At 42.8% G+C, this 27,806-nt stretch overlaps 3 protein-coding genes and 1 pseudogene across 4 annotated transcripts; all 4 read left to right on the top strand.

Annotated features, from left to right (window-relative positions):
• Positions 1-1,990: 1,990 nt before the first annotated feature.
• LOC311238184 (histone H1-like) lies at positions 1,991-2,623 on the top strand (annotated as a pseudogene). Its single transcript has one exon. The product of its transcript is annotated as a histone H1-like (transcript).
• A 430-nt stretch (positions 2,624-3,053) lies between these two features.
• On the top strand, positions 3,054-5,493 carry LOC311248620 (histone H3.2-like; the record flags this gene model as incomplete). The annotated part of the gene is made up of 2 exons (XM_084338027.1): positions 3,054-3,063; positions 5,186-5,493. The coding sequence occupies 2 exons, from the start codon at positions 3,054-3,056 to the stop codon at positions 5,491-5,493; spliced, it is 318 nt and encodes a 105-aa protein (XP_084194153.1).
• Positions 5,494-11,144: 5,651 nt separating this feature from the next.
• LOC311247559 (histone H2A-like) lies at positions 11,145-11,537 on the top strand (the record flags this gene model as incomplete). The annotated part of the gene is made up of 1 exon (XM_084337905.1): positions 11,145-11,537. The coding sequence occupies one exon, from the start codon at positions 11,145-11,147 to the stop codon at positions 11,535-11,537; it is 393 nt and encodes a 130-aa protein (XP_084194031.1).
• A 1,360-nt stretch (positions 11,538-12,897) lies between these two features.
• On the top strand, positions 12,898-13,272 carry LOC311238251 (histone H2B-like; the record flags this gene model as incomplete). The annotated part of the gene is made up of 1 exon (XM_084326277.1): positions 12,898-13,272. One exon carries the CDS (start codon positions 12,898-12,900, stop codon positions 13,270-13,272), a length of 375 nt encoding a protein of 124 aa, XP_084182403.1.
• Positions 13,273-27,806: the final 14,534 nt, after the last annotated feature.

Genomic DNA, 27,806 nt, shown 5'->3' with positions numbered 1-27,806 from the left:
GTCTGTGTTGTTCGGTTTCTTCCAGTATGGCTGCCTGTAACCGTTGGTAACCACTTTCAAAAGAAAATGCCTAATTTGTGTGCAGTGGTAGTCGGTAAAACTCTTCTGAAAAGCATGATATTACTGTTCCGTTGTGACTTCTTTATAACATTCAGTAATAAGACACAACACTATGTGTTGATATGATCATCTATACATATAATTTATACATAGCAACCATTCCATTGCCTTTACTACACAAACATTCCGTGCAAGGCTTCTTTTGTGGAAATGCAGAACATGTTGATATGGTGCGTTTATGTTTGGTGATATGGTGATTCATTATGAATCTACTATGTCTATTTAAACTATTGAAATATAATTCAAATAGACCAATGCAGTTATTATTTATTGTGCTAAGTGTTCAGTGCAGCAGCATTTTATCAGAAAACACAGCAGATCAGCAATGCCCAAAAAGCATGTATTGTCAACAAGCATGCAGCACAATTGCAGCAGTCTAAAGTACATAGCAAACTAGTCCCCCCCCCCCGAAAAGGAAAATGTAGCTACGTTTCTTGTGTGAGTTATGAAATGTTTTGCAACATTAATTAAATGTTAGTTATAATTAATATAGGCCACGTGAAACCTTCCACTGATCTAAGGTGGTGATCATCCCTCATACGAAGTCGAGGCGACCCACGCTACAGGCCACCAGCAACAGTGTGTTTACCAACACCGGAAAAGCATCAATTTAAAACAAAACGCGTCACCCCAGATTACTAATCTTGCTCCCAGTCTCTAGTCAGGTAGCTCGGCTCGCTGGAAAACGAGATTATGTCGGATTATAATGCAATCTAAAGAATTGTGAGACATAAATAACAGAGAAAGGTATAGCTGCGCACCATGGTGAAGGCGCAAATTGGTGGTTTGAAGCGTCCACAAACACACCAGGGGTCTCCAAATGGTTTAATTCTGATGGCACATATTTCTGCTTGCTGACCCATTTGCGTGTGGCTTTTTCCCAATCCAACAGTGCAAAAATGCGGAAGCATTCGTCACCGCACGCCACTACGGTAAAGCGCCTTTCTTTTCAGGCCCGCTTTGGGAGCTGTCGTGCGGAAATAGGCTGTCTATTGCCATTCTCTTTGACAAACTCTAACCTTAACCAGCTCCTTAACAGCGCCTAAACTTAACCGTTCTAACCTTAACCAACTCCGAAACAATGCCTAACCTTAACCTTAACCATGCCTAACCTTAACCATAGAAAGAATATTGCCATTCTCTTTGACAAACTCTAACCTTAACCAGCTCCTTAACAGCGCCTAAACTTAACCGTTCTAACCTTAACCAACTCCGAAACAATGCCTAACCTTAACCTTAACCATGCCTAACCTTAACCGGCGAAAGAATACACGTTAAAAAAAAATCACGTTAAAAAAAAAATATTTTACGGGATTCGAACTCACCAGCAACTAGCTGGCGGATCCACAGCCATGGCATCTTGCCAATTGAGCTATTTCTGGATACTGAATTTGGTGCGGTGACTTATATATATTGTTAAGGCGGGATCTCATGCGCATGCGCGAGCACCTCGCGAGCACGCCGGCGCACGCACGCACCTGAGCGAGCACGCCGCCGCCACGCCGGCGCACGCACGCACCTGAGCGAGCACGCCGCCGCTGGGCGCTGCGTGAAGGAAAATGAAAGGCGCATTACCGCACGGCACTACGGTACCTCCGATGACGAATGCGGAAGCATTTTTGCACTGTTGGATTTGGAAAAAGCAAAAGGCGACCCATTTGGCGTTAAATTCCTGCAATATTCATAGTTGTGTATTTTAGCTCTTTTTTGGCGAGGAGAAAACACAAGCGGCAGAGCATTTTGGCAGCACAGAGGAGGACAGGGTGGGTTGAGTCTACATGGCTCTCATGTAGTGTTTAAGACCAGCCGTCTGACTGAACTTCAATATCATAATTCTACTTGTGTTGAATCTGAGACAGAACGAGAGAAAATGGCAGAAATCGCACCAGCTCCCGCCGCTCCGGCTAAGGCCGCTAAGAAGAAGGCAGCTCCCAAACCCAAGAAGGCAGGTCCCAGCGTCAGTGACCTGGTCGTCGAGGCAGTGTCTGCTTCTAAAGAGAGGAGCGGTGTGTCTCTGGCTGCCGTAAAGAAGGCTCTGGCTGCCGGCGGCTATGACGTGGACAAGAACAAGGCCCGCGTTAAGACCGCTGTCAAGAGTCTGGTGACAAAGGGAACCCTGGTCCAGGTCAAGGGTACCGGAGCCTCCGGCTCTTTCAAGATCAACAAGGCTTAGGTTAAAGCCAAAAGGCCAGCAAAGAAAGCCGCTCCGAAAGCCAAGAAGCCAGCAGCCAAGAAACCTGTCGTGGCCAAAAAGCCCGCGAAGGCAGCAACTAAGAAGCCTGTTGCCGCCAAGAAGTCTCCCAAGAAAGTCAAGAAGGTAGCGGCCAAGAGTCCCAAGAAGGTAGCGGCCAAGAGTCCCAAGAAGGTAGCGGCCAAGAGTCTCAAGAAGGTAGCAGCCAAGAGCCCAAAGAAGGTGAAAAAGCCCGCTGCACCCAAGAAGGCCCCAGCTAAGAAGGCTGCCAAGCCCATAGCAGCTAAGAGAGCAGCTCCCAAGAAGAGATAAGCGTTTGAACAGAATGTTGTCTTTAATTCAACAAAAGGCTCTTTTAAGAGCCACCCACCTCTTCCATGAAAAGCAATATTGTACTCTAGTGTGTGTGGAAGTAAAGGGGGCTTATCGAAGTATATAACTTAGTATTACTTATGGGATGGTTGATTTCCACAAGTTACTTCCAGCACGGCAACAAAGCAAACGCAACTTTATATATTATATAAATATGGAGAATACCACAAAAAAACGAATATAAAATATAGATCAGATATAGGTTCTTAATTGGACAATGTTGATTGTTATTAAGTCCTGTTTGATTAGTGGGTCCTACTAACTCAGATACTTTACCGCAACGAGTTGAGCCCTTTATTGTGGAAATACATAAATTGCTATCATGGTGCATTTATGTCCGTGCGTAAATGACCGCTATGACACTATTGGAATGACTACGGGTGATGGCCCTTTTAGTGGACACAGCAGATTAATGTAATTTTATTTATTCAGACCAGTTTAGATCATATGTTGGCACATAATTATGTTCCCCACTACCTCACATTAAATATCTACACAAGCAACCATTATATTATACAGAACAAGTGGAACATTGTCTCACAAAAGGCTCTTTTATGGACCCCCACTATTTATATGAAACAGGCACGGCTACAAAACACTACTTGTAGTTCTACCCATTTATTTATGTGATTAGTGATCCAGACCAGCAACATTGGCAGGTAAAGAAAATGGTCTCAATGAGTCGCACCGCTTCAGATAGTTTACGAGTTGAGCCCCAACAATTGTGGAAATACACAAATTGGTGTCATTATGGTCAATTTATGTTTGTGCATGCTGTAATATATAACCCTTACTATTTATGTTTTTTTCAGTTCAAATTAATCATCACTTGACCGCTATGACATGCCCTACCCAAAGCTGTAAAGGAATGTGAATCACTACCCACTTTCAAAAACACTCAAAGAACACCTATGGGAGACTGAAATTCAAAACTGGCCCCTGTAAATGTCCTAACACAACCTCCTCCAATGTACAGTAAATGACCATGTATGGTTTTGTCAATATTCCAATGTACAGTTTTGCTAATTGGAGCACAGCCGTACAGTGTCCCCCACCCACCCCTGCTACCCAACCTCCCCCCTCCCACCCAACTCCAATGTACGGTTTCTACGTCAAATGTATATACTCTCTTTTCTGGACTCTTTTCGTATCAAAAACAGTACTGTATTTGCAAATCTGGTATTTACATTTACATTTAGTCATTTAGCTGACGTGTGCAGGTGCGCCCCCCTCTTTCTCATGTGTGTACTTATATACATATACACTGATTGAATGCTGCCATTCCACTACTATTATCACTATTATTACTATGTTATATGTTCATTACTATTGCTATTATTACTTCTTCCGCCTGTACCTATGACTTTCACTTGACATATATATTTACATTTACATTTAGTCATTTAGCTGACGTGTGCAGGTGCGCCCCCCTCTTTCTCATGTGTGTACTTATATACATATACACTGATTGAATGCTGCCATTCCACTACTATTATCACTATTATTACTATGTTATATGTTCATTACTATTGCTATTATTACTTCTTCCGCCTGTACCTATGATTTTCACTTGACACATATAGTTACATTTAGTCATTTAGCAGACGCTTTTATCCAAAGCGACTTACAAGTTCTGTACGACAAGTCATCAGGAAGGGCACAACTCTATTAGCTGAGCAACAATGTTCATCAAAGTGTTGATTGCTACAGTGTAGGTTATAGTTTATTAGGACATTTTTATTTTTATTTTTTAAATTCAGATAATGGTTGAAGAAGTGTGTCTTTAGTCGACGGCGAAAGATTGGGCGTGTTTCGGCTGTCCTAACTGGGGTGGGTAGTTCATTCCACCATTGTGGGGCAAGGACTGAGAATGTGTCATAAATGTATAGATGTAGCAGTACTGTCTATCTGTATGTCATGTATGTCTATGATGAATAGAAAATGGGGGACCCTGATGTAAACAAGACGAAAGTCTCTCTGGTCTGCAACCCCTTATTAACAATTGTATGTATTGAGCTGTACTGTACCCAATCTGCAATCTGTTAAAGTTTTCAATCAATCAAACCATTTATAATTTTATATTATATCGTTAAGCCTACAAAACAGGGACAAAAACACTGCAGACAGACAACACATTACTTCTAAACAGCACTGTACAAGTGTACCCATTAGTGGACACTGTCAAATGTTATGCATTACGTGTTTATCGCCTTATTATTATTATTATTTACACTTATGCACCCGTTATAAAAGTAAGTTACACAAGCAAATTTTATTTTGACAAACGGAAATATTGCATTTTCAAGAAGAGGTGGGTGGCTCTGAAAAGAGCCTTTGTGGGGTTTGTCGAAGAGGCTAAATAATTTACTTCTTGGCAGGCTTAGCAGCCTTCTCAGTCTTCTTGGGCAGAAGCACAGCCTGGATGTTGGGCAGCACACCACCCTGAGCGATGGTCACTCCTCCCAGCAGTCTGTTGAGCTCCTCGTCGTTACGCACGGCCAGCTGCAGATGACGTCCATCGTTACAGGCCCGGTACCGTGGCGCTGAGAGAGATCCGTCGTTACCAGAAGTCCACCGAGTTGCTCATCCGCAAGTTGCCTTTCCAGCGCCTGGTCAGAGAAATCGCCCAGGACTTCAAGACCGACCTACGCTTCCAGAGCTCTGCCGTCATGGCTCTTCAGGAGGCCAGTGAGGATTATCTGGTCGGTCTGTTTGAGGACACCAACCTGTGCGCCATCCACGCCAAGAGGGTGACCATCATGCCCAAAGACATCCAGCTGGCCCGCCGCATCCGTGGAGAGCGCGCTTAAATCTGCTTTGTTTTCCTACATTCATAACCCAAAGGCTCTTTTAAGAGCCACCACCGTAATCATGAAAAGTACATTCCATTAACTCATTTTATACTAAAATCATCACTTTATTCTGATATTTAGACTAGCATATCTTGTTGGCTACAGTAGGGCTAAAGCAGAACAGACTGCAAATAGCTATATAATATTTATTGATCACCTTGGGGACATTCGTTATCATAGCAGGAGGGGAGGTACAGGTAGTATAATATATACATGTTACAGAATTATATTAGAGTGCAGAAGTAAACATTTAATAAAAAGGCAGTGTAAACAATATACAATATAATTAACTCTGGATATGGATAACAAGGTTGTCCTCGTAGGTTCGTCTGGGAACATGGGGCCTCATTTTGAGAAGCATCTTCGTAATGTGTGAACATAGGCCCTAAATTTTGTGTGAAAAGAAAATCTGGGGCTGTGCGACCATAGGGCTGACCCCCATGATTCAACACATTACATTGACCTCGATAGGGAAATTCAAAGTTTTACAGTCGAGACTCGAGTAAAGTAGTTTGAATATGGTCATCTTGTGTTAATTACAGCTCAATGAAATAAGGTAGCAGTCCATAAGGTGACATATTGCTATATTTTCATTTATATTTCATGGTGCTGTAATTAACACGGATTTTCTCTCAAGGGCAGATATACTGGGAGGAATTAGCTCGGGAGTCAATACATTTCCATCTGTATGAGGTGCTTAATTTATGTCATATCAACTTTGCTATTTTGCCCTTATTTTATTTTAGGAGCAACAATGTAACCGCACAGGTTCATACACTGAGACAATAGGACATCATTTATTGGTAGTTTAAAATTCAAGATGACAAACTGGTTTTCAACTCAATGTTGCAACAATCAACAACAGCTCAAAAGTAACCCATGACCATACACCCATAATTATACATGTTCCAATCATACATATAACTCAGAGTTAAGCCTTTTTCTGCCCCTTCTCTCATTGAGGGCAGGTAGTGAGAGGAATCAGCTCAGTGACCACAGATTTCCATCTGGTTTCATGCTGAACTAGTTTGAGTGGCTTCATTCATAATGTCATTAACAGACTCAAACGTTGACACATCACTCAGGAGAAAATATCAATCATGCCGGCCTTGTACATTTATTTCCAAGTATTTAACATTCATTCAGTTGCTATTTTACAGATATTTATTATTTTTGGAGCATCAATGTAGTTCCAGTTGGTTGTGTAGAGGCTGTGGCAGGTTTCCGTGTTAGTATAATACTCTGAAGTGGAGCCAGGCAAGGGAAATACATTATTCAGAGCACAATTTTACAATGAGCTGTGTAACTCTGTGATGATGATTCCTCTTCATCACGACTTTAAACAACTTTATTGATTAGTCATTTTAAAATTAAAGATATAAAGGAAAAAGGGAGATTGGGAGAGTTGAATAAATAAATCATGAAGTTCTTGTTTTGTTCTTGTTCTTGTATGTCATAAATGTCTGGATGTAACAGTACTGTATATCTGTATGTCGTGTATGTCATAAATGTCACTATGAATTGAAAATGGGGGACCCTGATGTAAACAAGAAGAAAGTCTTTCTCTGGTCTGCATCCCCTTAACAATTGTGTGTTTTGAGCCATACTGTATTGTACCCATTCTGCAATCTGTATCTAAATCTAAAGTAATCGTTTCCATATTTGTTAAACAGAGATTGGTGTGTTGCATCAGTGAGGATTATCAACTGATTTTTAATGCAAATCTCCTTCCCAGGACAACCATTCTTTCTTTGACTGTTCTCAGCCCAGTTGACTGGTGAACATTATTGTATATTTATATAGCCTGTCTTTTTTTATAGCTAGATTCTGTATTATTTGGATTTCTTTTTACGTGTGAATTTGCCACATTGCTCCAGGTGGGGGTAGAATAGTCAGTGGTTTTAAGTAGCTTTCATATTCTGTTATCATATTTTTTTTTATTCAGCACAAAATCAAAACAGTACAGATATGCAGATATACTTTACATCACATTCTCAATTAACATCATGTCTGTACCGTATCATTAAGAGACAGCTATGCTTGGGGAAGGGCCGTGGGGGACACACAAAAATCAATAATAAAATAAATAAATAAACAAACAGGTAAACCAGAATATACTACATGTCAACATTTTCTTATACCAGAGCTTTGGTTGTATCACCATCATTGCATTATAAATCTAACTTTTCATTTTCCATCACTGACCCTTCTTATCTATCTAGGTCGTCCTCGGACGGGCCCTCCATCGGTGCTTCCAGTCATCCCGATCTTCCATGCATCTGGCTAGCTCGCCGGTGCTTTCTGTTCCCACATCTCTCCTGAGTATGTCCATGTAGGTTAATGTGGGACGTCCTAGTGATCGATGCCCGTGTGTTGGTTCCCACAGCACAAGTTTGCTGGTTGGCATCTCATGATGTCTCTGGCAGTGACCTGCCAGCCTCATTCTCCTGACTGCCACTTTCTCGCTCACCCTTAGCACCCCCCCATACAAGTTTGCATTAGTGACATGCTCATCCCTGTTGATGTTGAGCACCACACGCATCATTCTGGTGTAGCACCCATCCAAGGACTTCTGCAGGGTGGGCTTCAAGGTCCAGCATTCACTGCCATACAAAAGGACACTCAACTGTTGCATGAAAGAAGTTAAAAGCATGTAAATGCATGCAGTTAGGATTGCATCCTTTTTCCCGTTCATATATTTTTTCTATTCAGCACAAAATCAAGACAGTACAGATATGCAGATATATTTTACAACTAGTTCTCAATTAACATCCTATATGTACCGTGTCATTAAGAGACAGCTATGCTTGGGGAAGGGGCGTACAAATAAATACATTAATAAATAAAAAAATATAAAAAAAAAACAGCTTTCATATTCGAATCACTGTGCCTCCTTCTGCAGAACACTTTCAGGTGGTTTAGCCGCCTTATTGCCTTGTTCCAGACAGGTTCGGCTGGGATTAATATAGACGCGGGCTAGACATGTTGTGTAAATGTTGGGGCCATGAAGACAAACTTGCAGAGGAACCCTATTGGCCAAACCTCAAACCCTCCCCCCACACTTTGTCTCGGCGCTCGTTGGCCTCAACAACGTCCTCAGAGACGCTTGAAATACGCATGGATTTGGCCAACTGAGCAATAGGGGGTATCTGCAGAGCCGCAGAGCCAGGCTGGACGGGTATAAGTGGTCTGGACAAGTATAAGTGGTCTGGACAAGTAGTTGCGAATGGGGGGCGGGGTTCGTCTCGTTTACATAGGACATTATACATAGACAGTAATGTTACATCTAGACATGTAATAATAGAGTAAACTTGTACCCATACAGTGTTACATCTAGACATACCAGATCTAGTAATAATAGAGTAAACTTAACTTTCGTCTCAGTAACAATGTTCATAAAGTGTTGAGTGCTACAGTGTAGGTTAGTTTATTAGGACAATGTTCTGTGTCTTGAGTCGTACTTGTATTGAAAAACTGATTTTATATGTCTGAGGAGAAGACCGGTACTCATCATCTTCGTCTCCACAAAAAGAAAAATTACATGTGAAGTATGTTGTGTGCCAGGTTCAAACAGTGCTGTATATGTACAGTTTATTCCTACTCCTATCCAAGCTCCGGGAGGGTCATCAAAGAGAAGTCGGGTCATCAAAGAGAAGTCGCCTATTCTTAGTCCTTGCCCCACAATGGTGGAATAACAAAAAGAAAAATGACATGTGAAGTATGTGTGCCAGGTTCAAACAGTGCTGTATATGTACAGTTTATTCCTACTCCTATCCAAGCTCCGGAAGGGTCATCAAAGAGAAGTCGCCTATTCTTAGTCCTTGCCCCACAATGGTGGAATTGTCCTAATAAACTAACCTACACTGTAGCACTCAACACTTTATGAACATTGTTACTGAGACGAAAGTTAAGTTTACTCTATTATTACTAGATCTGGTATGTCTAGATGTAACACTGTATGGGTACAAGTTTACTCTATTATTACATGTCTAGATGTAACATTACTGTCTATGTATAATGTCCTATGTAAACGAGACGAACCCCGCCCCCCCCCCCCCCCCATTCGCAACTACTTGTCCAGACCACTTATACTTGTCCAGACCACTTATACCCGTCCAGCCTGGCTCTGCGGCTCTGCAGATACCCCCTACTCCAACTGAGACATTGGACCATCATCTATTCGTGAACATGTCTGGTCGCGGAAATGGAGGAAAGGGACTGGGAAAAGGAGGCGCTAAGCGTCACCGCAAAGTGCTCCGTGATAACATCCAGGGAATCACCAAACCCGCCATCCGCCGTCTGGCTCGCCGTGGTGGAGTGAAGCGTATCTCTGGTCTGATCTACGAGGAGACCCGCGGTGTGTTGAAGGTCTTCCTGGAGAACGTGATCCGTGATGCCGTCACCTACACCGAGCACGCCAAGAGGAAGACTGACCGCAATGGATGTGGTCTATGCTCTGAAGAGACAGGGACGCACTCTGTACGGCTTCGGCGGCTAGACTTCTATTCAACTAACTATCCTAACACCCAAAGGCTCTTTTCAGAGCCGCCCACTTAGTCACCGAATGAGTCAATTATACGTTGTTAAAGTTAATTACATTACATTTATTGTAATATGTAAACGTCAATCCAGTCTTGATAACATTTTGAACAGACTGAAATAACATGCCTTACCGTCTTAAATTACTACACAAACTAGGAACGTTGATTTGTTTAGCCAAATTGGGATTTTCTTTCAATGGCACAAAGTAAGACTAGTTCTAATGCAAGTGGTACTTTTAAACAAAGCATCCATTCCACTCAAATGACGACTTGGCGTTGGGTTATTATCTAGTTCCTTCCGTAATCTAATTGCTTTTGCTAAAAATCATTTTGAGTTATTAGCTCTTGGTGTGCTCCATAATATTAACATAATTCTGGTGTTGTGTTTAATGCGAGACATGTAATCTGCATACTCTTTTATCGTGACACTAAGTGCCCCCTTGACTCGACATACATGCATTTTTAAATAGTTTGGGTGCATTTATAGCAAATAAAATTGACAATATAATGTGATTTTGAAATTTGGTATATAGAAAGTATCTGCATTTCGTCACTTTTTATTTGTTTAATACAACATGTTATGTCAGCCCACAATTATGACGGTTTGTCCAACAGGCAGAGTGCTGATCCAATAATGAGAATAGGTCGAAAAACATCTCTCCTCCTGCTATAAAGGCATCATAACAGGCCTGGTATTATGTTAGATGTTATAAGACATTCCAATAAGCTTGTCTATGAGGTTATTATTCATAGTATAGTATAGTGACATGGTTCTATATTGTCGGCTCTGTGGGGCGCGCCTTATACGCTGATATAACAATATCCACGTTGTTATTATAATTTCCTTCACCGCCTACATTTGCGTGTATGATTGGTGGAGAGATCGTATGAAAAGTTCGCCAACTATGTAAACCAAACCCTATTATCTCTGTCAGTCCTTCTCTGATTGGGTGATGATGCACGGAGCCATATTTGACCAATAAGCACGAACCTTAGTGAGGATATAAAGACGGCTCTTCGGTGTGTTTACCACATTATTCTGTGTTCATCTCTAGAATAAACTGAATCATGTCTGCAAGAGGTAAGACAGGAGGAAAGGTGAAGGCTAAGTCCAAGACGCGCTCCTCTCGCGCCGGGCTTCAGTTCCCCGTGGGTCGTGTCCACAGACTGCTGCGTAAAGGCAACTATGCGCATCGTGTTGGAGCCGGTGCCCCGGTTTATCTGGCGGCTGTGCTGGAATATCTGACCGCTGAGATCCTGGAGTTGGCTGGAAACGCTGCCCGTGACAACAAGAAGAGTCGTATCATCCCCCGTCATCTGCAGCTGGCCGTGCGTAACGACGAGGAGCTCAACAGACTGCTGGGAGGAGTGACCATCGCTCAGGGTGGTGTGCTGCCCAACATCCAGGCTGTCCTTCTGCCCAAGAAGACCGAGAAGGCTGCCAAGCCTGCCAAGAAGTAAATTATTTAGCCTCTTCGACAAACCCCACAAAGGCTCTTTTCAGAGCCACCCACCTCTTCTTGAAAATGCAATCTTTCCGTTTGTCAAAATACAATTTGGTTGTGTAACTTACACTTATGTCCGAGGTAGCGAGACAACAACGTAAGGCGATACACGTAATGCATAACATGCCCGTGTTCACTTATGGGTAAGTAATGTTTAATGTGTTGTCTGTCTGCAGTGTTTTGATAATTATCATCCCTCGACTTCTAAAATATAAAATAGTTTAACATCTTGGAGTACAACAGTTTTGGAACGTAATTCGATGAAAGCCCTGTGTAAAGCAGAACAAACTCATGGCTGAAACTCTTCTGCCCTCTACTGGCTAAATGAGAAAAGTATAACTTGCATAATCAACAATACTGTGATGCCTTGAATTCATGAATACTTTGGTTTCCCAACATCCAGGCTGTCCTTCTGCCCAAGAAGACCGAGAAGGCTGCCAAGAAGTAAATTATTTAGCCTCTTCGACAAACTCCACAAAGGCTCTTTTCAGAGCCACCCACCTCTTCTTGAAGATGCAATATTTCCGTTTGTCCAAATACAATTTGGTTGTGTAACTTACGTTGTTGTCTCGCTACCTCGGACATAAATGTAAGACTATAAACACGTAATGCATAACATTTGACCGTGTCCACTAATGGTTACACTTGTACAGTGCTGTTTAGAAGTAATGTTTAATGTGTTTGTCTGCAGTGTTTTTGTGCCTGTTTTTGAAGGCTTAACTATATAATATAAAATTATAAATGCGGTCAAGTGATGATTAATTTTGACTGAAAAAAAACGATATGGGTAGTAAGTCATACTGGACAGCGATATAAATAGTAAGGGTTATATATAGATTACATCAAATTAATCAAATTACAAAAATGTATGCCAAATACATGTAAAAAGGAGTATATGCAGGTATGTACAGACGTGTATATGTATGAATGTGTGTGTCTGTATATATATATATATATATATATATATATATATATATATATATATATTGTAAGTCAAAGCAGTGACAGCAGTGACAGATGTCACCCAGAGAGCTAAATTTAATGTGCACAAAATCATTGTCTTGGAAAAATGCAGTTTCATGTCTATTATTGTTTGGCTTAATATCAAGTGTGGCTATGGAGTTTTGCTAAAATAATAATTGGGTTATCATGGCTTTGCGCGCAAATAGTTTCCTGTGAGCGGGAAATTTGCGACAAAGCCTCTCAACCAATCGTATACAAGAAGCCAGGCAGCTGTATTTGCATAATTGTGGCCTATAAAGAGGCAGCAGTGCGCTTCTGTTTCCACATTCATTGCTGTTTAGTCCCGATTGATCATGCCTGAGCCAGCCAAGCCAGCGCCCAAGAAGGGCTCCAAGAAAGCCGTCACCAAGACAACCGCCAAGGGGGGCAAGAAGCGCAGAAAGTCCAGGAAGGAGAGTTATGCCATTTATATTTACAAGGTCCTGAAGCAGGTCCATCCTGACACCGGCGTTTCTTCCAAGGCCATGGGGATCATGAACTCCTTCGTTAACGACATCTTTGAGCGCATCGCCGGTGAAGCCTCTAAACTGGCTCTCTACAACAAGCGTAGGACCATCACTTCCAGGGAGATCCAGACCGCCGTCCGCCTGCTGCTCCCCGGTGAGCTGGCCAAGCACGCAGTGTCCGAGGGAACCAAGGCTGTGACCAAGTACACCAGCTCCAAGTAAACTTCCCTGTCCATCTAACCCGTATTCACCCAAAGGCTCTTTTCAGAGCCACCCACTTTGTTTTGAGAGAGTTATCCCAATGATCAACCATGCTCTGGTCACTAATGACTAAACTCATATCCCTTTATGCATTTGTTTTTCCTGGTTCCTGTCATTCACGAATGGGGTGGGGGTGTAATTCTAAATTCTAAGTGTCAGCAATCGGCATATAATCATCAGAGCAACCCACTCTATCCCAGTTCAGGTGACAAATAAATAAACGCATTCCTTATGTATTCTGTTTTGCTGCATATTGGGTTTCGCCACCAGATGGAGTAAGTGCTCTAGTAGGTGGAACAAGAGCCTCCAATATATTTTCAAATTGGAGAAGTTTGAAGTTAGGCTTAACTGATTTTGGAAGTGAAATTGAGGTTTTTGGTTAGGTTAAAGGTCCAAGGGTTGAGTGTTAGGGTTAGATCCTGGTGCACAGACACAGGAAACGGAACATGGTTATAGGGTTTAGGCAGAGCCCTTTAATAAGAGTTACGACACGCTTTGATCTCGCCGACAGGATATCACGTAGCTACCGGTAGTTCCAATTTGACTTCCTGTCAACTTGATTTCAACGGTGCAGAACTAATTATATGGCTCTGCTACTACTGTTACAGCAATTTTTGGTACTTATTAATACAATGTGCATTGATCACTGTTGCGATATATCATTTACATATCTGCTACTTTAATATTTACATTATATCACTAGGCGATGATGGCAATTTCGAACGTTAAATGCTAGCTGTGCTAGCTGACTTATTTTACATTAGCCATATCACCAGTTGTTACACAATCAAGCATCATTGTATTAATCAGCCCACATTATATGTGGGCTATTTATATTCAATATATATAATAGCATTTCAGGGGAGTGGCAGAGAGACTTGTGCTTCTACACATCCTAATGCTATATAAGACATTCATACATGCACATGTGAAAATGCAGTGAATATCATATCAAGCTGTTTACTCTGCATTTCTTAGCATTTACATTTCATACTGTAACCATTGATACTACTCAATTAAGCCAAGAAAGAAGTTTGGTCAACAGTAGAAAAAATACAAGGCAAGCAATTGCATTCCACACATTTTTTATTATTATAGGCCTATAATATGTCCATGTAGAGGTCCAGTCTTCCAATCCTGTTGTTTGTAGTGCTAGGGCCTTTCTGTCACGACTGCTGCTCACCTCAGACTGGACACATGCACGTCATTATAGTGGTAATTTATCCTAGAAAACAAAACAGGGAGATAGAGTTATGGAGTTGCTCATGCACTCTACAACAACACACATCTTGTGCATAATCTTTCTATGGCCATAAAAACAGATAATAAACTATTCTATTTTTGATACAATTTGACTCATCTGAATTTCTACAGTTTCACTGTTTGACTAATTTAAAATATTCCACAACAGGTTCAATGTGTCCGGGTTCTTTGCAACAAGTGCTGGCCTGAAATTCATGGTGGAGCAGGAACAACGACCTCCATCTTACCAGACAACAGCATGGCTCCTGGAATTAATGAAAACTTTATTTAACAGGTTGCAGAATGGGTACAATACAGTACGGCTCAATACACACAATTGTTAAGGGGATGCAGACCAGAGAAAGACGTTTGTCTTGTTTACATTTTTATTTTTAAAATTGAGCTCACCACCTACAAGGCTTTAAAGGGTGAAGCCCCAAGCTACATTGCTGAGCTTATAACCCCTTACTGCCCTAATAGGGCTCTCCGCTCCTCCGACCAAGGAGAGCTCGTCGCCGGGCTTCGTAGCACCCAAGCTATGGAATCAGCTACCTTATGAAATCAGGTCTACTGTTAGTGTGCAGTCTTTTAAACAAGGTCTAAAAACCTTTTTATACAGTGAGGCTTTTAATTGATCATGTATGTGGTATAACGTGTGTATGTGTGATTGTATTTTACTTCATTTATTTTTTGAAGTATTCTACAATCTTGTATGTGATGTAACATGTGTGGTTATTCTATTCTGATTAACCTTTTACTGCCTGTAAAGCACTTTGTGATTTTAATCTGGAAAAGCACTATATAAATAAAATGTACCTTACATCAGGGTCCCCCATTTTCAATTCATATTGACATTTATGACATACACAACATACATGACATTTATGGCATAGGGACATACAGGTATTTAGTACTGATACATTTGTGACATAAACGGTATTCAAATATACAGTACTGTTACCCATAGATCCTGACAGAGTATATACATATGATGGGGAGGGGACTGTACATTAGGAGGGGGTGGGTGGGAGAGAAATATACATACGGTGGGGAGGAGACTGTACATTTCTACTAATAATATACAACCTACATATCTACTAATAATATACAAACTACATTACTACTAATAATAATCAACCTCACAACTCCAAATGACTGGGACACGTCTCTCATTAGAGTCAAGACCACGAGAGGAGAGCCAGACAGGTCTGTATCCACTGTGTTATTGTCTATATATTATATTATGTAACCTTACTGTACCTTATATGAAGACCAGTCTATCTAGTGTCATGTGTTATTGTCTATATATTATAACCTTACTGTACCTTATATGAAGACCAGTCTATCTAGTGTCATGTGTTATTGTCTATATATTATAACCTTACTGTACCTTATATGAAGACCAGTCTATCTAGTGTCATGTGTTATTGTCTATATAGTATAACCTTACTGTACCTTATATGAAGACCAGTCTATCTAGTGTCATGTGTTATTGTCTATATTATAACCTTACTGTACCTTATATGAAGACCAGTCTATCTCGTGTTGCTCACTTTAACAATAAATCTAATAAACAATGATAAACTAATGAACACCAATATAATAACTGCAAATAATTTGGTAAATATAACGTTAGGCCAACGTCACGTCAGTATGGTAACGTTCTTAACTGCATTTAGAATCTAACAAGCTATTAACTTACGATCAACATTAACTAAAGCTTGCTACATAAAATACCAATATTGACTAAATCCATGAGTGGTCTGCTAATGCGTTAAAATGTACAAAGTAGTAAAAGTAAAGTAAACTTACCAGCGAGTGCCGCTCGGCAACAATGAAAATGCATGACGTTGAGCTGAGACTTGAACTACGGACCACCCCTGAGGTGCTTTACTTCCGCATTCCACAATAACAACGAAGGTGGGTCGGAGTGGCGGAACTCTTAATTATACGGCTCTGGGTTTAGGGTTGAGAGCCTCTAGTTGGCTCCAGCAGCTGTTTGCTATGGGCCTTTAACTGCACTATTTAATAGCATCTATAACTTCTGGCTACACACACTCTTGGAGAGTTAACAGTAACAACCATACAATCAATCAAAAAGTGTCCATCGTACACAATAAATACATAATTATGTCGAACCTGATATATGATGTCAGTCAGACTCTGGCACATTTAAAATGAATAGTTATTGCATGTTTAATTTGGGACCACAAACCAATATTTTCTGTAAACCTTTTATTTTCTAAAAAGTGCATCTAATCTTGTTGATGGTAGATAATAGATATAGTAGATTTTTTATTTTACTGTATGGAGCACATTCCCATGGGCTCATACAGAACCAAGCATTTTACTGTAATGTACATGTACTTTATACAAGACAAATAAAAGCAAACTTGAAACTTGAACTACTTGTAGGCACCGCACACTAGCGCTCAGCACCATAGACAGTACCGGACCACACTGACAAATAATTTTGGAAACCGGGAAAGTCAAGTCAAGAGTTTTATTTGTCACGGCATACAAGTATACAATGAAATGCGGGGGGTCTTGCCCGCAACGATTGTGCATAATACAATAATAATATAATAAGAATCCAATAGAACAACATTGTGCAATAATACAAGTAATCAAAGTAGGGCATATCGGTATATGTACATGAGTTATTTACAGAGCATGGTAGGACATGCTAGGTCCTGTGGTAGTGCAATACACTGTTAGCTACGGATGAGGCACTGGGTCTTTATGTACACTGCTATACAATGCTATATTATACAATCTCAAGTTATACTATACTATTCTTAAAGTGACCTTTCCTTTTTTAAAGTGACCATAAGTGTGAGCGTGTGCAGCATGAGTGTGTGTGTGCTCATGTTAAAGTGGCTGCTAGTGTGTGAGCGTGTACAGTGTGTGTGCTCTTGTGTGTGGAGAGTTCAGTGTTCAAGGCTCTGATGGCCTGGGGGAAGAAGCTGAGCCGAAGTCTCTCTGTCATAGTTGCTGGTGTTCGCAGGCGTTTGCCTGACCGCAGCAGCTTGAACAGGCTGTTGTTGGGGTGGTGAGGGTCTTTCATTATTCTGCAGGCTCTGTATTTGCACCTCTTGTTGTATAGGACCTGCAGGGGTGGTAGTGCAATACCCGTGGTACGCTCGGCTGAGCGCACCACTCTCTGTAGGGCCTTCTTGTCCTGTGCTGTGCTGTTTCCATACCAGGCAGTGATGTTTCCAGTCAAGATGCTTTCTACAGCTCCGGAGTAGAAGGACTGGAGTATCTTCCCAGATACTCTGAACTTCCTTAACTGTCTCAGGTGGTAGAGGCGCTGCTTCGCCTTTTTTACGACTGAGTCTATGTGTGTTGTCCATGTCAGATCCTCTGAGATGTGGACCCCCAGGTACTTGAAGCTGCTCACCCTGTCCACGGTAGCCCCGTTTATCCTCAGTGGTGTGTGTGTCCCCTGCTGTCTTCTCCTAAAATCCACGATCAGCTCCTTGGTTTTACCAATGTTCAGGAGCAGGCTGTTGTCCTGGCACCAGCGTTCCAGTACCTCAACCTCCTCCCGGTAGGCCTTCTCATCGTTGTCCGAGATCAGCCCCACCACCACTGTGTCGTCCGCAAACTTCACTATGGAGTTGGAGCTGAACTTGGCCACACAGTCATGTGTGTATAGTGAGTACAGCAGGGGGCTCAGAACACAGCCCTGGGGGGACCGGATGCTCAGGGTGATGGTGTTGGAGGTGCAGACTCAAGTCAAGTCAAGAGTTTTATTTGTCACGGCATACAAGCTGGGGGGGGGGGGGGGGGGGGGGGGTCATCAAACCTTTATTTTAATAGGCAGGTTAATTAAGAACAAGTTCTTATTTTCAATAACGGCCTGGGTCATGACTGCAGCGATTGTGCAATAATACAGTAATAAGAATAGGATGAGAATAAGACATTTGTGCAATACTACAAGTAATAAGAATAAGACATAACAGGTATATGTCCATAAAGTTTACAAAAAGCATGGTAAGACATGCTAAGGTCCTGCGATAGTGCAATACACTGTTAGCTACGGATGAGGCACTGGGTCTTATGTACACTACTATACAATGCTATACTATACAATCTACAGTTATACTATGTGGCCTTATGCTAGCTTGCTATATCCATCTGTTTACTCATGTCCTGGACTCTGGGGAGAACCTAATGGGATAGTTCGGATTGTATTTTTTTTTTTAACATAGGTTCAATATTTGTCAGCAGTGTAATTGATGCAACTAATAGATCAGAGAAAAGGCAAACTGAATATGACTTCAATATTCAAGTGAACATGATACATGACACCTAATTTAATGTGGAACCAGAACATACTTACAATAAAATAAGTACGCCTATACCCCCCTAATTTGCCCCTATAGTTTTACATAATTAAATTAGATCTGTGTTTTGCTATTTGAGGAAATAAAGTCATGGGTAAAACTGTTGTAGAATGTAAACAGTCAGAGGCTAATTGCTTTCACATGAACATTTCATTTTGGAAAGACTTCAGTTCCTGACTTTGGTTCTCAACCTTTGTCATGTCAAGCACCTACAGTTCATTCAAATTAGACTATGGACCTTCATTTGATCAAATATATCTCAGTCACCCTGCATATTTCATAACATAGAAATAAAGAATTCCAGAACGGTTTATAGTCTACTGTAGGTTGTGATATGTGATATGACTAGCCCAAGGTTGGACTTATAAGTGTACTGGACATGCAAGGCATCTATGAGGGCAGACGTTCCACTCTACTGGTTAAAATTGCTGACTCGTGAGTTGTACGTTCGTTGATAAAGAACAATAATGTCCACAGCCGCTCCAGTGTAAAACAAAGATATCAAAATGGTTTATTTCTCTTCCACAGTGAAGTCTTTCTTTACAGAAGTGGTCCTAAATCTATTTTCCTAAATATTGACGTCACTACTACAAGGTAAGAAAACTGTTTTTCCCAGTCTCCAAAATCACCGCCGACTGGACACATGAAAATTCCTCCACACTGGAAAGCCGTAAATCCACTTGCTGGCTCTTTCCACAGCAAACCGGAAGGCTTGGCACCTTGGTTGAGAAATGCAGGCTTCAGTTTTGGTTGTTGAGTCCATCCGTTCAGTCCTGTTCAGTCCTTGGCTACACACACAGAATGTTCGGTTATGACATCATACCATACGGTGACGTTCTATCATGACGTCATACTGTGACATCACCAATGTTCTAGAATGTTCTATGTTCTAGAATGTTTGGCTATGACATCACCAGAAATGTTCTATAATGCTCTAGAATGTTCGGCTATGACATCACCACAAATGTTCTAGAATGTTCTATTATGACAAATACGACGGTTCAATGACTTTATCTAAATCCAATCAATATTAAACTGTTATGGTTTGACACCGACCCCAAACGCTACGACACAAAGAGAGTTGTTTCAGAGTTGCCAAAAACAAGGGCTTGTTTTATTTCACTAAATAGCAGTGGGTGCCAGTGGGTCTTGGACTTCCTGACGGGCAGACCCCAGGTGGTAAGAGCCGGCAACTGCACCTCCTCATCCATCACGCTCAACATAGGGGCCTCCCAGGGCTGTGTTCTGAGCCCCCTCCTCTACTCCCTGTACACACATGACTGCGTAGCACAGCGGAACAACAACACCATCATCAAATTGGCTGATGACACAGTAGTGGTGGGCCTGATCTCTGCCAACGACGAAAGGGCCTACCTGGAAGAGGTAGAGAACCTGTCACAGTGGTGTCAGGAGAACTGCCTCTCCCTGAACGTCAGCAAAACAAAAGAGATGATTGTGGACTTCAGGAGGTCGGGGGTCAAGGACTACAGGCCCCTCAGCATCGACGGGGCACCGGTTGAGAGAGTGAACAGTTTCAAGTACCTCGGAGCCCACATATCCGAGGACTTGACATGGACCACACACATTGACAGTGTTGTGAAGAAGGCACGACAACGCCTCTACTTCCTCAGGCGCCTAAGGAAGTTCCAAGTCAGTCAGAAGATCCTTAGGAACTTCTACTCATGTACAATAGAGAGCATCCTGACCGGCAACATCACCTCCTGGTTTGGGAATAGCACTGCACAAGACCGTAGCAGACTACAAAGGGTGACACGTTCAGCCGAACGCACAATTGGAGGGGGGCTTCCCACCCTCCAGAACATTTACAACAGGCGGTGCAGGGGGAAGGCTAAGGGAATTATTAGGGACTTGAGCCACCCGAACAACTGCCTCTTTGAACTGCTGCCGTCAGGCAAGCGATACCGGAGTCTTAAGGCGAGCACAGAAAGACTCAGAAGAGGCTTCTATCCCCAGGCCATCAGGCTGCTAAACGAACAATAATCGCTGGACGAACGGTGGTCACTATGCAACAACCATCAAATGCACACAGCACACACACCCACACGCACACACTCACTCAAACAAGCAACACACTGCAGCCAGCACCCACTCTCCACACTTTAGATCACACAAACACACTTACACTTTATATTTATTGATAAAGGATTTGCACTACAACTCGTACACCTACTGTGAATTGTACCTAAATTGCACCTCGTCCCATTTCTCCATTTCTGCCTTGCACTATATAGTATTGTATATTAGTACACTGCACAGTATTGTATATTGTATGGTAACTACGTCTATTCTGCATCGAACATTGTACATATGTCTAAACTGAACACTGTGACCTCTTTTTTTTTACTTCTAATTTTACTATGTTTTTGTTTCATACTTGTCTTGTCTTGCACAGTCTCTGGAGCGCAACAGTAAGAAGCATTTTGTACAAAAGTAGTCTGTACTTCTGTATGACAACTATTAAAGAAACTAAACTGAAACTAAACTAGCAGCATAAACTTGGTAGAGAACAAACAAAGACTGGGATACAAGCATAGATGAATGTTGCTGCTCTGCAGCTTCTCCCGGGATGGTTCGTCTGGGGAAGCAGACGGTGACGTCAGAGCCGCTCTGCAGATTTCTCTCGGCAGCTCTCCGAGGTGGTAAACGGGACCGAGAGGGAGAGAGGGAGCGGTGTAAAGGCCGAATGAGTGTTTTTTGTTATTTATTATTATTATTATTATTATTATTATTAGTATTATTATTATCATTATCATTATTTTTATCAATAGAAGGTTACAATTTATGGGAATGTAAGGATTGAGGGGAAGGTTATGATTCTGTGTAGCCTGTTGGGTGGACTCTGTGGCGCTGTGAGTGGATCACCTGCACCTGTCGGGTGATCGGGCACAGCGCAGCGGAGATCATTAGATAGGTGATAGGAATCAGCTGTTGGGCGGTAGCCGATGGGGAAACCATATGATTTTCTTACCGCTTCAGGACGCTTTCGGAAACTGTTTAGATTACACTTTAAGCAATTAGACCAGGTTATATGACGTTTTAGGATCACTGTGATCAACCCTCCCATGTAACCTACTTATTCTAATTAAATCGGGTCACCACATCGGTGTCTGATAACGGAGCTTAATGTGTGGAAAACTATTTCTTTGGACGTTGAGCGCGTATGGATTCACTCCCCGTCTACACCAAGAAGCGGCATTCTGGCATGTTGCCGCTACATTAAGTAAGAAAATCGCGTTTATTGAACCCCAACCAGCTTCAATAAAGTGAAAGAGGACTCGCGCAGATATTGACGCGACCCAAGGCAGAGGCGCGCGTCAATAAGCACAACACCAGAGGAGGACTCGCAAGAGGACTGACAACAAGGGGCCAGCATTGTTGTGAGAGACAATCAAAGATCAGCGATCAGCAGGAAGGAATCGATCCACATCAGCACAGTGAATGATCACAGCCCGAGGACATCGCTGCCTGTGATCAGCTACAGGATCGATCAACGAAAGCATCACCACCAAGAGGGGAGGATCTTCCCTCCCGGCTCGAGGACATCAAAGGGAACGTGCGTGAGTAGAATGTATGAATGGAATAGACACTACCATGTACGTGGCGCGCGCAAACGGCGCTGTGGAATATAAGCCAAATTATAAAACTGTCTTAAGAACTGGTGGATAAATATAGACAAGATGTCGGATATTGAAACAGAGAATATGGATTTGACACAAGCGGATATTGAGCTGAAACAACTAATGGCATCACGTAAAGCCAGGCTTGCAGCATGCACCCGCAAGAAAAATGAGATTATTCTGATGATGAAATCAAATGATGAACAAGGAGTAAGAACGGACATGGCACTGTTCAATAAGACACTCAGTGCTTTTAAGTCAGCAATTGAGTCTGTACAGCCGTATTTACAGGAAAGCGATGAGGATGAAACACAACGGTATAAACCAAGAATAGATGAATTCAATGCATTTATTAATGTGATGGAAAAATGGTTGATGGAAGGGAATAAGGAAAGGCAAACTCCAGCCCAAAGTCCAACTGGGTCTGGGATCCAAGAGTCTCCAGTAGAGACTCAAGATGAGCTGGAAAGGGACCTTCAGGCTACAATAGGCCCAGAGGATAGCGTTTCCAGGGCCCCATCAAGATCATCCAAATCATCAAAATCATCAAGTAAAAGCCAATCATCCAGGTTATCTGCCGCCCGTCGAAGGGCTGAAAACGAGAGGGCCACCATTCTGGCAAAGGCCGCTGCACTTTCAGCCAGACAAGCCATAAGCCTAAAGGAGGCTGAATTAGAGGTTGAAACAAATCTAAATAAAGCTAAAGCCATAGCTGAATTAAGTCTGCAGGCTAGCCTAAAGGAGGCTGAATTAGAGGTTGAAACAAATCTAAATAAAGCTAAAGCCATAGCTGAATTAAGTCTGCAGGAGGCTAAAGCCAAGGCTAAATTAAAGGCTGAGAAGGATAAACTCGACTTTGACACAGACATGGCTGTATCAGCGGCCAAACTCAAGATACTGGATGAGTATGAGACATTATCACAAACCAACTCATCTAGAACCACAAGGTATCCATCACAAATTAACCAGCCACCCTCTCAAGAGGACGGATATGTGTACAAGATGCAACCTAGAGATGGTATGAATGATTATGTTGACCAAGCACATGCTCTAGACACCTCAGAAGGACTACCGATATTGCAATCCACGGTAGAATATGCATCCATAAATGCTGTTCCAAAAACCCCTGTGCAAAGACAGCTCTTGGACCAGTATGCATGGGCGCACACACCACAACAACAACAACAACAACAACATCAGCAACAACAACGACAGCAGCAACAACAACAACAACAACAACAACAACCACAACAGCATCAACAACAGCAGCAGCAACAACAGCAACCACAACAACAAAAACAACAACAACAACAACCACAACAGCATCAACAACAGCAGCAGCAACAACAGCAACCACAACAACAACAACAACATCAGCAACAACAACAGCATCAACAACAGCAGCAGCAACAACAGCAACCACAACAACAACAACAACATCAGCAACAACAACAACAACAGCAGCAACAGCAGCAACAACAACAACAACAACAACAACATCAGCAACAACAACAGCAACAACAACAGCAGCAACCACAACAACAACAACAGCAACAACAACAACAGCAACAACAACAACAACAACAACAACAACAGCAACAACCACAACAGCATCAACAACAGCAACAACCACAACAGCATCAACAGCATCAACAGCAACAACAACAACAACAACAACAACAACAACAACAACAACAACAGAGGCCTCCACAAGTAGTGAGACCCAAACAGCCATATATACAGCCACTACCACCTGTACAGTATCGACCACCACCATATGTGCTACCTCAGCCACAACCTTGGCAACAACCACATGCTCCATATCAGCATCAGAACCCTGTGCAGCTTCAGCTACAACCATCTGGAGCTACTGCAGGACAACAGGGTCAAACCCAAACAGACCAGGTTCTATCAAATGTCATGGCAAGGCAGAACGACATTGCAGATATACTTGTCTCACAGCAGAATCTGGCGCTACTCCCAACCAGGGAGATTCCCATGTTTAACGGAGATCCTATGAACTTTAGGTCATTCATGCGAGCCTTCGAGTATGGCATAGAAAATAGAACCACCAGCGAGCAAGATAGACTCTACTTTTTAGAACAATACACCACAGGGCAACCTAAAGATCTTGTGAGGAGCTGCCTACACATGCATCCACAGGATGGATATGTGGAAGCCAAAAGACTACTTAAAGAGAATTTCGGTGATGAAATAAGGATAACTAATGCTTATATAAAGAAGGCCTTGGACTGGTCCAGCATCAAACCGGAGGATAGTCAGGCTTTGCGCGCCTACGCCCTCTACCTGAGAGGATGCAGTAATGCAATGCAGGAGCTCCACTATATGGATGAGCTGGACAATCCATCTAACCTACGACTGATCTTATCCAAGATACCCTTTAGGATCAGAGAAAGGTGGAGGTCAACAGCCTACGACATCCAGGAGCGCACTGGGCAAAGAGCCAAATTCAAGGACCTTGTGGCTTACCTGGAAAAACAAGCCAAAATGGCCTCCGACCCATTGTTCGGTGATATTCAAGACTATGGTACTGACAGAGCTGCCCCAAGGTACCTCAAGACGGCAGCCTCTGGATGGCAAGCACGAGCAGGAGCATCAGCCGCACCGGTTAAAGAGAGAAAGGAGAGAAGCAGCTTTGCCACGACAGTGACACCGGCCACAAACATACCGTCAACCGTCGGTAATGTAGGATGCAAGGCAGATGGCTCTGTGGCTTTTAGAACTCCTTGCTTGTACTGTGCAGGCGATCACTCACTTGAAGCCTGCAGGAGGATAAGAGCTCAGAAACATCTAGACAAAATAGAGTTCTTAAAGGTGAAAGGACTTTGTTTTGGTTGTCTCACCAAGGGACATCTCAGTAGGCACTGTGGCCAGCGGATGAGGTGTCAGCATTGCCAGAAAGAACACCTGACTCTGCTACACATAGAGACAAATGACCAAGAAGGACCAGGCCATCAAAAGGGAACAGTCAGGTCTACGACATGGAAGGTGAAAACACCTCAACAGGTGAGGACACCAACCGTGACCAAGAAAACTGTGGGTAGTGCTCTGGTGAGGCTGGGTGAAGATAATGGGGCCGGTAAGGACTGTGCCTTAGCCATCGTGCCAGTTAAGGTGAAACAAGCTGACGGAAGTAGGTATATAACTACATATGCCTTCCTGGACCATGGCAGCTCGGCATCCTTTTGCACAGAGAGCCTCATGAGGAAGCTGAATGCTAAGGGCCGGAAAACCTCAATTCTCCTTACAACCATGGCACAAGAGAAACCAGTCCCGGCATATGAGATATCAGGCCTGGAGGTAGGCAACATCGATGACGACACATTTCTTGCACTGCCTACAATTTACACGCAACCAGCCATCCCTGTGTCAAAGGAAAACATCCTTACTCAAGAGGAATTGAAAAGATGGCCCTACCTGAAAGATGTTCACACCACTCAGATTGATGCAGAGGTGGAACTTCTGATTGGAGTCAATACCCCAAGAGCCATGGAACCTTGGCAGGTCATAAACAGTCAGGACGACGGGCCATATGCGGTGAGGACACTCTTGGGATGGGCGGTTTGTGGTCCACTTAACATCAACGCGGTGGATGAGATGGGAAGACCCAAAGCCACAGCAAATAGAATATCAATCGCGAAACTGGAGGACCTGCTTGTGGAACAATACAATCAGGACTTTTCTGAAAAGCACCATGATGAGCAGAATGAGCCATCGGTAGAGGACAAAAAGTTCATAAAAATCGCCACCAGTTCAATAACCTTAAAAGATGGTCATTATCACTTGCCACTCCCCTTTCGAAAGGGAGATGTGATGATGCCCAACAACAGACAGGTGGCGACACAACGAGCCATAGGCCTGCAAAAGAAGCTCAGGAAGAATGAGGAGTACCATGCAGAGTACAAAAGCTTCATGGAAGAGGTAATCAGCCAGGACTACGCAGAGAAGGTACCTCTTCAAGAGCTAAGCAAAAAAGATGGCCATGTCTGGTACATACCCCATCACGGGGTGTATCACAAAAGAAAGAAGAAATTACGAGTGGTGTTTGATTGCACATCATCATTCCAAGGCACATCACTCAATGATGAACTGCTTCAGGGTCCAGACCTGACAAACACACTAATAGGAGTGTTGTTAAGATTCCGTCAAGACCAAGTAGCCTTCATGGCAGACATACAAGGAATGTTCCATCAGGTCAGAGTCCATCCAGATCACATTGACTTTCTCCGATTCTTATGGTGGCCAGATGGCGATATCACCCGGCCGCTGGAAGAGTACAGGATGAAGGTACACCTGTTCGGTGCCGTATCTTCACCTAGTTGTTCCAACTTTGCTCTGAGACAGACAGCGGAGGATAACAGTGATCATTACGGCCAAGAAGTCACCGATACCATCAGGTCTAACTTTTACGTTGATGACTGCCTGAAGTCGGTGGAGACAGTGAGCCAAGCCGTCAAGTTGACAGAAGGACTCAGAGAAGCATGTGCAAGAGGTGGATTCAGACTCACCAAATGGGTGAGCAACAGTAAAGAGGTGCTGGCTAGCCTCCCTGAAGAGGACAAGGCCAAGCAGAACGTTGAGTTGGATCTTGATTGGGAGAAACCACTCACTGAACGGGCTCTAGGCATCCAATGGAACCTTGAAAGTGACACATTCAATTTCCGAGTTACTATCAGGAATCGACCCCTAACCAGGAGAGGCATTCTTTCCATTGTATGTTCCATGTATGACCCACTTGGTTTCCTAGCTCCTTATGTGCTCACGGCAAAAATGATTCTTCAAGAGCTCTGCAGGAACAAGTGCGGATGGGATACAGATATCCCGGAGCCACTGGCAAAACGATGGAAAGAGTGGTTTTCAGACCTGGACAAGCTGTCAGAGCTCAGGATAAACAGGTGCATGAAACCCGCCGGTTTTGGGAAACTGGAAGCTGTTCAACTCCACCACTTCTGCGATGCGAGCGAATCAGGATACGGCACAGTGAGTTACGCAAGGTACACAAATGACCAGGGCAAGATACACACGGCATTTGTGATGGGAAAAGCAAGGGTAGCCCCTCTGAAACAAGTAACAATCCCTCGGATGGAACTTGCCGCAGCTACTCTGGCTTCCCGTATGGACAGAATGCTCAGAAAAGAGCTACACCTGACACTGAAAGAGTCGGTACTATGGACAGACAGCCAGACAGTCCTAAAATATGTCTACAATGAGAAAAGACGATTTCGGACATTTGTGGCCAATC

This window comes from Notolepis coatsorum, assembly GCF_963971535.1.
Source record: "Notolepis coatsorum genome assembly, chromosome: 1".
In the NCBI taxonomy this organism is placed as follows: Eukaryota; Metazoa; Chordata; class Actinopteri; order Aulopiformes; family Paralepididae; genus Notolepis; species Notolepis coatsorum.
The sequence above is the reverse complement of the archived record's forward strand: the minus strand, read 5'-3'. Positions and strand labels throughout refer to the sequence as shown.